The sequence below is a fragment of the Schistocerca serialis genome, chromosome 1 (genome assembly GCF_023864345.2).
Source record: "Schistocerca serialis cubense isolate TAMUIC-IGC-003099 chromosome 1, iqSchSeri2.2, whole genome shotgun sequence".
NCBI classification, from domain to species: Eukaryota; Metazoa; Arthropoda; class Insecta; order Orthoptera; family Acrididae; genus Schistocerca; species Schistocerca serialis.
The window spans coordinates 69,751,134-69,765,748 of record NC_064638.1 but is presented as its reverse complement, the minus strand read 5'-3'; the positions used below and the strand labels follow the sequence as shown (position 1 = coordinate 69,765,748).

The window sequence follows — 14,615 nt, the reverse complement described above, 5'->3', positions numbered from 1 at the left end:
GTTTTCAACTATTTCAGTTGTTTCTCTACACCAGGGATGCCTATCACTTGTCTTCAATACTTGAGTCTGTGTAATGATAAAATGATGGTATGTTTTTGTGATTCTCCTGCACGAATAGTTTCTTAAATGCAAAATTTAAAACTTCGGCTTTCCTTTTGTTGTCTTCATCGCCACACCAGACTGAATAGAAGCCTTAGATGCTGTTAGTGAGTTGCAAAGGACCAGAATTTTCCGGTTTACTGGCCAGATCTTTTGCTAAAGTATGATGGTGGTAATTGTTGTATGCTTCACTCATAGATCTTTTTACAGATGCACAAATCTCAATGAACACTTGCCTGTCATCATCTGCGTTTCCTCTTTTGACCCAAGAGTGCAGCAGCCTTTGCTTTGTCAGCACTTTCCGAATTCCATTGTTAAACCATGGTGTATCTTTTCTGTTCTTAATCCACCCAGTAGGCACATACTTCTCCAGAGCACAATTTACAATCCATTTAAACTTTGCACGTAATTCCTGTGTCTCCATTATACTAGACCAGGCGACGTGGCGATACGGTTAGCATATTGGACCTGTATTTGGGAGGATGATGCTTCAAATCGCAACCAACCATCCAGATTTAGGTTTTCCACGATTTCCCTAAATTTCTCCAGGAAAATGCCAGGATGGTTCCTTTGAAAGGGCATGGTCGGTTTCCATCCCCCATCCTTGACACAATCAGATCTTGTGTTCCGTCTCTAATGACATCAATGTCAACAGGATGTTAAACTTAGTCTTCCTTCCTTCCTGTCCATCATACTGGAACTAAGCAATGTCAGTTGACTATCTAAGTGAGGTGCTAACTATTATTTATCTGCTCGTTCTAGTGGAAACACTCTCTTAGCCTTCTCGACTCATGCTGACGTGAGTCACAAGTTGCAGACAACAGCAACCTGCATGCTGAGTAGCTACAGGCAAGATCTCCTCCACATGTCAGATGAGGCCCCCTGGCAGACATACTGAATGCGCATTGGCTATCTGTCTGGCCCTGAGTGCTATCTCCCTAAAGGGCTTTATAATGCAATTAATGTGGGAGCTCCCAATAACTAGCAAACTTCTGCCCATGTGTGCCTGCTTGGACCCTGCTGAAGGAACAGGCACCTGCTCACTTTCAGGGCACATAAGTGAGACCAGCCAACCAGTCTCCTCATTGGCCCACCACCTGGAGTGATACAAATGTGTAACCACCCGCCCCTCACCCTGCTGTGAGGGCAGATCCACCATGTTTGGCACACTAGAGGTTGCCTCACAACAGAGCCCATAAGCAAAACGTGCAATGCTTGAGTCATCCCATACGATTCACCAGATTCTCCGCCAACGCTACACCCCGAACCAGCTGCCTGAAGGCGGCAGAACCCCCCTCCCCCACCGGCCCTGAAGCAGTAAAGTATAAAAGTCGACAGAAACCTAGATATGCAATTTGCCACCCTGCTGACTTGTCACTAATTAATGCTGATGCTGTAATGATCTGTGTTGCTGCCGTTTCACAAGAAATGAAAACTGCAGCTATAGACTGCCTGAATTTACACTTAGTCTAAAAACGTGGGATTGAACCTTTTAAGTAGAATAGCAAGCACAAAATTTAAGAAATAAACTAGTAACAAAACACAGGGAAAGCTGCATACATAACTTGCCATTCTGGGGACGTGTAATTGTTTTTCCAGGTATTGGTGTTGGCAGACTACTGAATGTCCTGTCCCTTGCTGTCACTGAGTTATGTAATCCCCAGATATATGATTCCAGTTTAGACCTTTGTTGAATATCATACTTTCATGTTGCCATTCTGTATCCACTGTAATTACTATCTTCAACCATTTACCATTCACTAGATAATAAATGCCTCCTCTGTACGAGGCCTGTTCAGAAAATATTGGGACTTTGTACACAATATTTTTCTATACTTATCTTTTTACTTATATAGTTCATGCTCTGCTTCAAAATACTCTCCTCCACAATTGATACATCTCTCCCAACACCATTTCCACTTCCGGAAGCAGACTTGGTACGCCTCCGCTGTATTGTGCGAAGCACTGTCTGCAGATTTTCTTTTATCTTCTGTATCATTGCAAATCTTCCCATTCAGTGAGGTTATCAATGTTGGAAATAAAAAAAGTCTGCCAGGGCTAGGTCTGAGGACGAGGTAGCACAGCGATTTTGTTTTTTGTACAATAGTTATGCACCAATAGGGATAATGTGTGGATTTATTATCGTGATGCAAGAGCTATGAATTGTCTCACCACATATCACGCCATTTCCTTCACACATTTTCTCATAGACATCGCAATACACCCCGATGGTACCATCGATTAACAGTTTGTCTCTGTGGCACAAATTCATCATGAACTAATACTTCAAAGTCAAATGAAATTATATGAATGAATGGCCTTGACATTTGACCTGACCTGACGAGCTTTTTTTTGGTCTTAGAGAATGTTTCCCAACCCATTGTGAAGATTGAACCATGGTCTGAAAATCATAAACGTAGATTCTTGTCTCATCACCAGTTGTGATTCTCTTAAGGACCATCACATTCTCATTTGCATGATCCAAAAGCTCTTCACAGATTGCAGGGGAAAGGTCTTCCTGAGCTTTACTTGTGAGTCATGGGCAACTTGATGGCAACATGATGCATTCCAGGATGCTGTGTCAGGATTTCATGACATGATCAACCTGAAATGTTACATTCTTCTGCCTCTCTGACAGTCTGGACAGTCAGTCTTCGATTAGTGTGCACAGTTTTGTTAGCATTCCTGACACAAGCATTGTCGGCAGATGTCGAAGGGCGTCCTGAACAAGAGTCATTTTTAACTTCAATTTGACCATGTTTAAACCATGTGAACCATTTGTAACACCAAGTACAGCTTAATCACTAATCACAGTGGGCTTCCTGTATCATTTGGTGTGTCTTTGCAAAGGTTTTCTGGGATTTCGCACAAAATCTAATGCATATGCGTTGCTCCTCTAACTCTGCCATCTTAAAATTCACAAACTGTGGGAGACAACATTCTACTCAATACAGCAACGAACAATAACTAACAGACATACAACAATGAGACCTCTAGCAGTTACACATTAAACACAGGCATATGCAGGGATGCAAACTGCACTTTGACGCAACACACCATTGGCACGAAATTATTAATGTTCCGGAATTTTTTGAACAGACCTTATACTCCTCCATGCATAGTGGTTCTCAGTGATAGACATCCCCACAGGTTCTGCATGTTTTCTGATGCCATCTACTTTCTTTTTGTTATGTCGTAGCCCTGGTCTTTTCTTATCCCTTTGAAGGAATTTGTTATTCTACCTTTCATCTATTCACCTTGTCACGTGTACTGCACACGACCTTTTAATTGTCATCAAGTTGTAATGTCTTCCCCTCCAACGTGTTTGCTGATTCATATGTTTTTTTGTGTCCTACAATAATTTTCAGTGTGCCTCACTCTATTGCTCATTGACCATCCGTCAATTTTTGAATGCTTCTGAAAGTCAACACATTACTGTTAAAGGTAAAAACTGGTAATATACACATACTGTATACTTTAGAAAAATTGAAACCTATTTCTGAAAATACTACATAGTTAAACAAAAGCACTCCTGGATAATTTCACTTTTCTATTTGTCTCCGTCAATTGCTTTTCAGTTATTGTGTTCAGTTGATCTAAATAAAAAAAATCTATTGGTTCATTGTTAATTTTTACTGTTTTGTTTTCACTGTGTTAACTGTACATTATTTTAAGTGTATTATTTAATGTAATATGTTATTTAATATTTTGGTAATGATGATTGCTTTGTCATATCAAATACACCATGTGATGGCACAGGTTCTCTCTGTCTGTTGGAAGGAACTTCCTTACCTCCACGAGTTTTCTTTGAACAATGGGCTCCCATGAAGTGATGTGGTATGGTACAGCCTGGAAAAGCCATTTAAAAGTTAGACGCACTGTACATAGCAGCAGGGTGTATAATATGTTCTGTTAACTACTGCACACAGGGTTCTTTATTATAGGTCTAATTGAGGCTGTTGAATAAAATAAGTTCCTGTCTAAAATGTTTCTCCTATATTGTCATTTTAACAGTCTACAGGCTGCTATCAACTCCATTCTAACACACAGTTTTTCATCTACTTGCTCTTAATTTGTACTATCATGTTCCTTTGAATGTCAGATCTGTCAGTACTAGTCAGCATAAGCACAGAATTTACAACCTGCTGTTTAAAGAACCACAACTTTTGAGTGTCAAGAAATGATTTTTAACCCTTAGAATGGAACACCCATCTCAGAGACGGGTATGTTTGTTCCACTAGAGGAGTTGAAAATTGCCCTGTGGTTCTAGCTGGCTTTGAGAGCTTTATTTGGTATTCTGTCTTAGTGCAGTGAATGTCACAAGCCTCTTTGGGCCAATTTACCCTGGAAAACTTGCTTTCATTCCAGACCCATGCACCCTCTCAGGCATATGTTCCATGTAAGGGGTTAAGTCCAACATTGGACATCAGTTTCTACATCTACATCTACATACCTCGTACCACAACTAGCATCTTCTCTCCCTGTTCCACTCCGAAAAAGAATGAGGGAAGAATGACTGCCTGTATATGCCTCTGTACGAGCCCTAATATCTCTTATCTTTGTCGCCTTTCCGTGAAATGTAAGTTGGCGGCAGTAAAATTGTACTGCAGTCAGCCTCAAATGCTAGTTCTCTAAATTTCCTCAGTAGCGATTCATGAAAAGAATGCCTCCTTTCCTCTAGAGATTCCCACCCGAGTTCCTGAAGCATTTCCGTAACACTTGCATGAAGATCAAACCTACCAGTAACAAATCTAGCAGCCCACCTCTGAATTGCTTCCATGTCCTCCCTCAATCCGACCTGATAGGGATCCCAAATGCTCGAGCAGTACTCAAGAATAGGTTGTGTTAGTGTTTTATAAGCGGTCTCCTTTACAGATCAACCACATCATTCCAAAATTCTACCAATGAACCGAAGACGACTATCTGCCTTCCCCACAACTGCCATTACATGCTTGTCCCACTTCATATTGCTCTGCAATATTACGCTCAAATATTTAATCGATGTGACTGTGTCAAGCGCTACACTACTAAAGGAGTATTCAAACATTACTGGATTCTTTTTCCTATTCATCTGCATTAATTTACATTTATCTATATTTAGAGTTAGCTGCCATTCTTAACACCAATCACAAATCCTGTCCAAGTCATCTTGTATCCTCCTACAGTCACTCAACCACAACACCTTCCCGTACACCACAGCATCATCAGCAAACAGCCGCACATTGCTATCCACCCTATCCTAAAGATCATTTATGTAGATAGAAAACAACAGCGGACCTACCTCACTTCCCTGGGGCACTCCAGATGATACCCTCACGGCCGTTGAACACTCACCATTGAGGACAACGTACTGGTTTCTATTACTTAAGAAGTCTTCGAGCCACTCACATATTCGGGAACCAATCCCATAGCAGTGGGGCACTGAGTCAAACACTTTCTGGAAATCAAGAAACATGGCATCCGTCTGATACCCTTCATCCATGGTTCGCAAGATATCACATGAAAAAAGGGCGAGTTGCGTTTCACAGGAGCGATGCTTTCTAAAGCCGTGCTGAAGCGTGCACAGCAACTTCTCTGTCTCAAGGAAATTCATTATATTCGAACTGAGAATATGTTCGAGAATCCTGCAACAAACCGATGTTAAGGATATTGGTCTGTAATTTTGAGGATCCGTCCTTCTACCCTTCTTATATACAGGTGTCACCTGCGCTTTTTTCCAGTCACTCAGGACTTTACGTTGGGCAAGAGATTTGTGATAAATGCAAGCTAAATAAGGAGCCAATACAGTAGAGTACTGTCTGTAAAACCGAATTGGAATCCCATCAGGACCTGGCGATTTATTTATTTTCAACCCATTCAGCTGCTTCACAACCCCAGGGATGTCTATCACTATGTCCTCCATACAGGAATCTGTACGAGACTCAAACGGCGGTATATTTTTACGATCCTCCTGCGTGAAAGATTTCTCAAATGCTAAATTTAAAATTTCAGCTTTTGTTTTGCTATCCTGGTGGCCGGTAATAATACCCAACAATTAACTTTATTTCTCCTATCTCTGTTAACATGTCCAGATAACTTCACAATCACTCTCTACTTCGACCTCAGTAGACACAATATTTTTGTCAACTGCAATGAAGACACCACCTCCTACGGTGTCTAATCTGTCTTTCCGATACACGCTCCAACCCTCACTAAATATTTTAGAACTTCCTATCTCAGGGTTGAGCCAGATCGCAGTTCCGAGAATAATATGCGTGCCACATGCTTCCTGGAGGGCAGTAAATTCAGGAACTTTATTCCGAACACTCTGAAAATTTAATGCTAATATCTTGATAGCTGAAGTGTCTTTACACTGAGCACGTCCTGATTTCCCTGCACTTCACACTACTGCCTAGTCCAAAAAGCCCCCATGTGCACGCCACAATTACTCTGCTACCCGAGGAGCCACTAGTTTTGGTGTGCTTGCTCAATATTACACTGTATTCAGTAACCTGATGTTTGGAGTTAAGACTGTATGGAACACCATGCTGATGTGAATACTTTTTTGTTATTTCTTTTTCTTTTCTTTCCATCTATCAAAAAGAATGTCAAAAATATTCTCAAAACTTCCAAAAATGTTTATTACACCAGATCACAATCTTTTTCCAAAACACTCGTCTTGTTGTTGTTGTTGTTGTTGTTGTTGTTGTGGTCTTCAGTCCTGAGACTGGTTTGATGCAGCTCTCCATGCTACTCTATTCTGTGCAAGCTTCTTCATCTCCCAGTACCTACTGCAGCCTACATCCTTCCGAATCTGCTTAGTGTATCCATCTCTTGGGCTCCCTCTACGATTTTTACCCTCCACGTTGCCCTCCAATACTAAATTGGTGATCCGTTGATGCCTCAGAACATGTCCTACCAACCGGTCCCTTCTTGTAGTCAAGTTGTGCCACAAGCTCCTCTTCTCCCCAATTCTATTCAATACCTCCTCATTAGTTATGTGATCTACCCATCTAATCTTCAGCATTCTTCTGTAGCACCACATTTCAAAAGCTTCTATTCTCTTCTTGTCTAAACTATTTATCGTCCACGTTTGACTTCCATACATGGCTACACTCCATACAAATACTTTCAGAAACAACTTCCTGACATTTAAATCTATAATCGATGTTAACACATTTTTCTTCTTCAGCAACGATTTCCTTGCCATTGCCAGTCTACATTTTATATCCTCTCTACTTCAACCATCATCAGTTATTTTGCTACCCAAATAGCAAAACTCCTTAACTACTTTAAGTGTCTCATTTCCTAATATAATTCCCTCAGCATCACCCGACTTAATTCGACTACATTCCATTATCCTCGTTTTCTTTTGTTGATGTTCATCTTATACCCTCCTTTCAAGACACTGTCCATTCCATTCAACTGCTCTTCCAAGTCCTTTGCTGTCTCTGACAGAATTACAATGTCATTGGCGAACCTCAAAGTTTTTATTTCTTCTCCATGGATTTTAATATCTACTCCGAACTTTTCTTTTGTTTCCTTTATTGCTTGCTCAATATACAGATTGAATAACATCGGGGATAGGCTACAACCCTGTCTCACTCCCTTCCCAACCACTGCTTCCCTTTCATACCCCTCGACTCTTATAACAGCCATCTGCTTTCTGTACAAATTGTAAATAGCCTTTCGCTCCCTGTCTTTTACCCCTGCAACCCTCAGAATTTGAAAGAGAGTATTCCAATCAACATTGTCAAAAGCTTTCTCTAAGTCTACAAATGCTTCTTAACAAAAATAAATCACAGTAACAACTAAATAATTCCACACTCAATGAGACCTGAATTATAACTTCTTGAGACTACTGTGCACAAAAATCTGTCTTCTCTGTTTGAATTGATTGGAATATACTTTAGCCAATCAGCTTCAGAGTTTTTCACACACAATATGGTAATTTCCTTCCTTGACTAGTACCCAATTATGAGTTAACTTTAACCTATTTCCAGGATAAGTATTTTCCAAAAATTAAATAAACTGAAAAAAAGTCTTATGTTTTCAATCGATAAGGACAGAAGTAAAGATTATGCTTCTAGGATCCTTAAGTTGATTACTTTACATTAAGTGTGTTATACCACATATGTGACTCATTGCTTGATTACACTGCTTGAGTTACATACTTTTTTTCATTAATTATAAACTAATTTCAAGGTCCATACATCACTTACGTGTTATATTCACCATCCCACTCCCTCTGACGGCATAACATGTGAAAATAATATCATCAAACATTGAAAATAACTACAGTTTTAAAATTGAATCATTGCTTAACTTACACTGTTGTGAACCAAACAGTTTTTAATAAACTGTTTAACAACAAAGTGTTTGTCTTAAATCATCCTTTGTTGCATTTATGAAAGCATATTAACATATCAGTGGGAAATTATTAAATTTATGTTTTTAGATAATGTTTAATATCTTTGAAATTATTTAAAGTAGGAAACACAGACTCATACAGTAGTTAACTGTTGTTGTTGTTGTTGTTTTGAAAAGCTCTGTAAAATTCCTTCTTGATTGGTGTATGGTAAATGATTATTTATTAGGTAATGGTGGGTGTTGTTTAAATGACTGGCAAAACAAGCTCATATGACTAGGCTTGCAACCTGCAAGTAATCACAGAGAGGATGGATGGTAATCTCCCCAGTGTTGGGATCCATTTGGTACGGTGTCAGAGCCACTGAGACAGATCTTACAGCTTCCTGATCATCAACCTATATCAGTAAGCCACAACCACACCTGTGACCAACAGTGTTAAACAACTTGTTGTGGTACTATTTAAAGGACAGAAAGTCCTTAAAGTAAGTCAAAGACAGATAGCAGCATCTTAGGTTGTAAGAGGAACATCAACAAAGAAATAACAAGGGTGTTGGACTGTAGTGGATTTGAGTCAGATGATGCTGTGGGAATTGAAAAGTATTTGGCAGTAACATAACTGATGATAGCAGAAGTAAAGAGGACAGGTAATAGTAAAATAAGCTTTTCTGAATAATACAAATATGAAAACTTTGAATATAAATTTAAGGATTAGGAAATATTTTGTTATAGTATTTGTTTGGGGTGAAGCCTTTTGGAAGGGACATAAACAGTCCAGAGAAGAAAGGAAAAAAAGTTTGAGATGTTCTGCAGAAGTGTGGTGCAGATCAGATGAGTAGATCACTTAAGTAAGTAAGAGACACTGAATCAGGTTGTGGAGAGAAGAGCTGTATAGCATAATTTGACTAAAAAAAAAGGGGGGGGACTGATAGGGCACGTTCTGGGTTGTCGAGAAATAGTTGATTTGGTAATGGAGGAAAACATGAGGAATAAATATTGTAGAAGAGATGTAAGATTTGACTACATTAAGCAATTTTGTTTGTAATTTACTGTGTTACATTTACCTGGCATAATCACAAATAGTATCAAGCAATATATATTTGTTGTTAATACTGTATACAGATTAAGTTTTTATGGCTCGCTTTTCATTTGTTAAGATATACATTTATTCATTTGACATCACTGAAAGTTCTTGTTATTGGTGAGATCTACAGGATATGAATGAATGAATGAATGAGAGTTTCCACAGGATAGATTAATGTGGAGAGCTGCATCAAACCAGTCTATGGACTGGAGGCGACATCATCATCTTCCACATTATGTTTGTGTAAAAATGTGAGAATCTTAAGTAGTTACCAAGTATATTCACTACCAATAAATTTGTGTCATGCAAAATTGTTAGTAATGGCCCCCTTTGCTGCCTGTTTTCAGACAGCTATAAAATGTGATTAATATATTCTTGCTAATGCTTGTTTTATGGGAGTTAGGCTGCAGTCCAAGATATAATTCTCTGCCTAATATATCATCTTTCAGTGCTAGGGACTTGATCAGAGACTTTAACAACTCAGAAAAGTATTACACATTCAAACTGTTTACACGCATCCACTCAATGGTTGGCTTGTGACATCTTCAGACTGCTGCTTAAGATCACAGCATCACACTGACATATGCTATGGAGCTTGCAGTGGGGAAGAGTTGGCGCTATTTGTTTTATTTAGCCCTAAGTTCAGCTTGCTGAACTTCCCTTAGACTGTAACTGCATTCTGAGTCTTTAAAGCCTCTGATGATGTCGCCAGCATTGGAATACAAAACGTTAGGCAGAAAATTATATCCTGGACCACAGCCTTACGCCCACAAAACAAATAGCAACAATAAAACAAATATTGGCCATGAAAGCCTGCATTCTAAAATATATTCTTGTTATGAGTATTGTGTATTTTTTTTCAAAAGGGGCCTAATACGAATAATGATTATAATTTTCACATACAACAATGCATTTATTTCTTGATAATGGCATAGTGCTGGCTTTTTTTAATGTATATAAAATTATAGTGAATGCCACCTTCAACGAAGTTAAGAATTATATCAAAGCTGATATTGCACATTTAACATCTATCGATACTAAAAACTAATAAAGCAGAGGTTCATCTACATTCTCTTTAACTACATTGATAAGCAAACAAAAGAAAGTGAAGTGTCAGTATTACACAAGAATTCTGACTCAGAGGAGAGACAAGTTAAAGAACCATATTGCAATAAGTGTTTGCTTTTTCTCTTTTTATTTGCCACTTTGTTCACTCTGAAGTCATTGTTTTGAAGAAATTTCCTTTGCTCTGCAACTTTTCTACTTATTCCGTGAAATGTAATTACCTCTATAGGCATTTGAGAAGCAGTACTCATATTTGTGATCCTGTTCACAAATTTCGCCAGCTTGTATATTCAATTAACAATTTTTCCCTTTACTTATGTTGTATTTTTAACTTTCCATTTTCATGTCTTACATTGAATGTAGGCAAGGACATTCTTAAGTCATTGTTAAAAAACTACTTTTATTCTTTCAGGTGTGTCACAATAGTATCATTTAAAGCAATTTTCCCATATGATCATTCATTTGCTGAGACAGTACAGAATGAATTTATTAGTCACTTCAAGTGGTTGAAGCTAGTGCATAAAAAGCAGAAAAAACCATTTACTGTCGATAGTCCATTACCTCCTGATTTAATCATAAAGGTAACTATGCAAAAAAAAATGACTTTTTAATGTAAGACACAGAAACTTAATAAGAAAGGTGAGTATTCTCTCTCTCTCTCTCTCTCTCTCTCTCTCTCTCTCTCTCTCTCTCTCTCTCTCTCTCTTTCACACACACACACACACACACACACACACACACACACACACACACACACACTTGCTTACTGCATTCCATGCCAAGGCCATGCATTTGGAGGGCTGACAGAATACCAGTTTTCATGACCACTGTTTTGAAAATGAGGATGAAATGTGCAGGAAAAAATATTGATATTATATACAAAAAAGAGAAAAGACAAGTAGGCTAAATACAGGATGGTGATAATTAAAGTTCAATAATATTATCAAAAGGATAGATTGCTACTCACCTAAAAGATGCCACATTGAGGTGCAGACTGGCACAAAAAAAGACTGTTACACATTGACCTTTTGGGGAAATCCTCCATCAGAAAAAAAACAAACACCTTCACACAAGCAAGGGGGCCAGGCTGTGTCAATTGCATGACATCGGGCTGTGGTCTTGTTCCGGTGCTTGTGGTCTGACGACACAGGAGTTGATCATGCAATTCAGTTACCAACACAGCATCTGCTGCCTTACTGTGTCCTTATTACAGTCCTGGGCTCTGACGTTTGCTTCAGGTTTTCCTATGGTTTTATTCTGTTACAATTTCCTCCCTTCTGCAAAGAAAATTTATCTTCATAATTTGCTGGGACATAGACAGTAGTTTATTTACAGTTATTTAGAATATTTATTTGCTCCTCCACTCACAGTATCACTTTGTACATTATTCATCTGACTTTGTTAGCACTTACCTACATTTTCTAATAACCACTGAGTCACATGTTCTCACTTGGTTATTTTTGTACATTAATTGCATTTTGTCTACGTAACAGCTATACTGTTTCACACCATGAGCAAGATAAGTCACTAAGGAATTGTATCTGCTGGTCTTCCAGCTTAATACCTATTCGATAAAATTCACATCTCCCACATTTTCAATTTCTTACATCACGTTCCTCTAACCACTTGAATAGGAGTCTCAAATATAACACTAAGCATTACCTCTGAAAAAATCCAGGATGGAATGGAACATTATTATGAAAACAATAGTTGCTATATAGAACACACACACACACACACACACACACACACACACACACACACACACACACACACCGCAGTATCTGGCAGCTGAAGCCAGACTACGAGCAGCAGCGGCAGTGCATGATGAGAGAGGCAACTGGGTGGGGGCAAGGAGGAGGCTGGTGCAGGGAGGGCCAAGGACAGCAGATTAGGGGTTGGGGACTGTGAAGTGCTGCTGGGGATGGAAAGATGTTAGGGCAGTTGGGAGGTTAGACAGAGAGCAGGGGAGAGATGGAGTGGCAGAAAAGGGGAGAACTAAAAAGACTGGATGCATTGGTGGAGTAGAGGGCTGTGTAGTGCTGGAATGGGAATAGAGAAGGGGCTAGATGGCTGAGAACAATGACTAACGAAAACTGAGGCCAGGAGACTTACAGGAACGTAGGATTCAGAAAAGCTGGTGTTGGTGGGAAGGACCCATATGGCATACACTGTGAAGCAGTCATTGAAATGAAGGATGTCATATTTGGCAGCGTGCTTGGTAACAGGATGGTCCACTTATTTTTTTATCACAGTTTGTTGGTGGCCATTCATGTGGCAAACAACTTGGTTGTCATGTCCACATAGAATGCAGCACAAGTATTGCAGCTTAGTTTGTAGATCACATGACTGGTTTCGTAGGTAGCCTTGCCTTTGATAGGATAGGTGATGTTTGTGACTGGACTGGAGTAAGTGGTGGTGGGAGGATGTATGTGACAGGTCTTGCATCAAGGCCTGTTACAGGTATATGAGCCATGACATACAGGGTTGGGAGCAGTGGTTGTGTAGGGATGGATGAGTATACTGAGTAGGTTGTGTGGACGTTGCAGTACCACTATGGGAGGAATGGGAAGGATACTGGGCAGTATATTTCTCATTTCTGGGCACAACAAGAGGTAGTCAAAACCCTGGCGGAGAATGTAATTCAGTTTCTCTGGTCCTGGGTGGTACAGAGTTACAAGAGGCATGCTGCTCTGTGGCTGGACGGTAAGGCTTTGGGTGGTGGTGGGTGACTGGAAAGATAAGACACAGGTGATTTGTTTTGTACAGCTTGGGAGGATAACTATGGTCTATAAAGGCCTCTGTGAGACCCTCGGTATATTTTGAGTGGGGCCACTCATCACTGCAGATATGATGGCCATGGGTGTCTAGGCTGTATGGAAGGGACCTCTTGGTAGGAACTGGTGGCAGCTGCTGAAATGGAGGTATTGCTGGTTGTTGGTGGGTTTGATATGGACAGAGGTACTGATATAGCCATACTGTAGGCGGAGGTAAACATCGAGGAAGGTGACTTGATGGATGAGTAAGACCAGGTGAAGCAAATGGTGGAGAAGGTGTTGAGGTTCTGGAGGAATATAGATAGGGTGTCCTCACCTTTGATCCTGATCACAAAGATGTCGTCAGTGAATCTGAATCAGGTGTGGGGTTTAGGATTCTCGGTGTTTAGGAAGGATTCCTCTACATGGCCATGAATGGGTTGACATAGGATGGTGCCTTGTGGGTGCCCAGAGCCATACTCTGGATTTGTTTATAGGTAATGCCTTCAAAGTAGAAGTAATTTTGGGTGAGGATATAGTTGGTCATGGTGACTAGGAAGGAGGTTGTTTGTTTGGAATCTGTCGAGTGTTGGGATATAGATTGAAGGTGAGGACACCCTATCCACATTCCTCCTGAACCTCAATGCCTTCTCCACCATTCGCTTCACCTGGTACCACTCAACCCAACAAGCCACCTTCCTAGATGTTTCCTAGCTGTTGACCTCCACCTCAAAGATGGCTACATGAGTACCTCTGACCATATCATACCTACCAACCACCAGCAATGCCTCCACTTTGACACCTGCCACCCATTCCATACCAAGAGGTCGCTCCCACACAGCCTAGACACCCATGGCCATCACATCGGCAGTGATGAGCATTCCCTCTCAAAATATATCCAGGGTCTCACTGCGGCCTTTACAGATTGTAATTATCCTCCCAACCTTGTACCAAACAAACCACCCTGCCTTACCTTCCCAGTCACCCACCACCTCCCAAACTCTTACCATCTGTCCATAGAGGAGCATTCCCCTCATAACTCGGTACCACCCAGGACTGGAGCAACTGAATTACATTCTGTGCTAGGGTTTTGACTACCTTTCATTGTTCCCCAGAATGAGAAATGTTCTGCCCAGTGTCCTTCCCACACTTCCCACTGTGGTATTCTGCCATCCAACGAACCTACACAATATACTCATCCAAACTTATACAACCCCTGCCCCCCAACCCCTTACCTCATGGCTCATATTCCTGATGCAGGACCT

General features: G+C 40.2%; 1 protein-coding gene across 1 annotated transcript in view; it reads left to right on the top strand.

Moving 5' to 3' along the window:
- Positions 1-14,615, top strand: part of LOC126461608 (protein KIAA0100) — a 320,706-nt gene that overhangs the window by 116,833 nt on the left and 189,258 nt on the right. Inside the window, exon 16 of the mRNA XM_050096009.1 lies at positions 11,007-11,175. Coding sequence (XP_049951966.1) covers positions 11,007-11,175 — 169 coding nt within the window. The remainder of the gene's footprint in view (positions 1-11,006; positions 11,176-14,615) is intronic.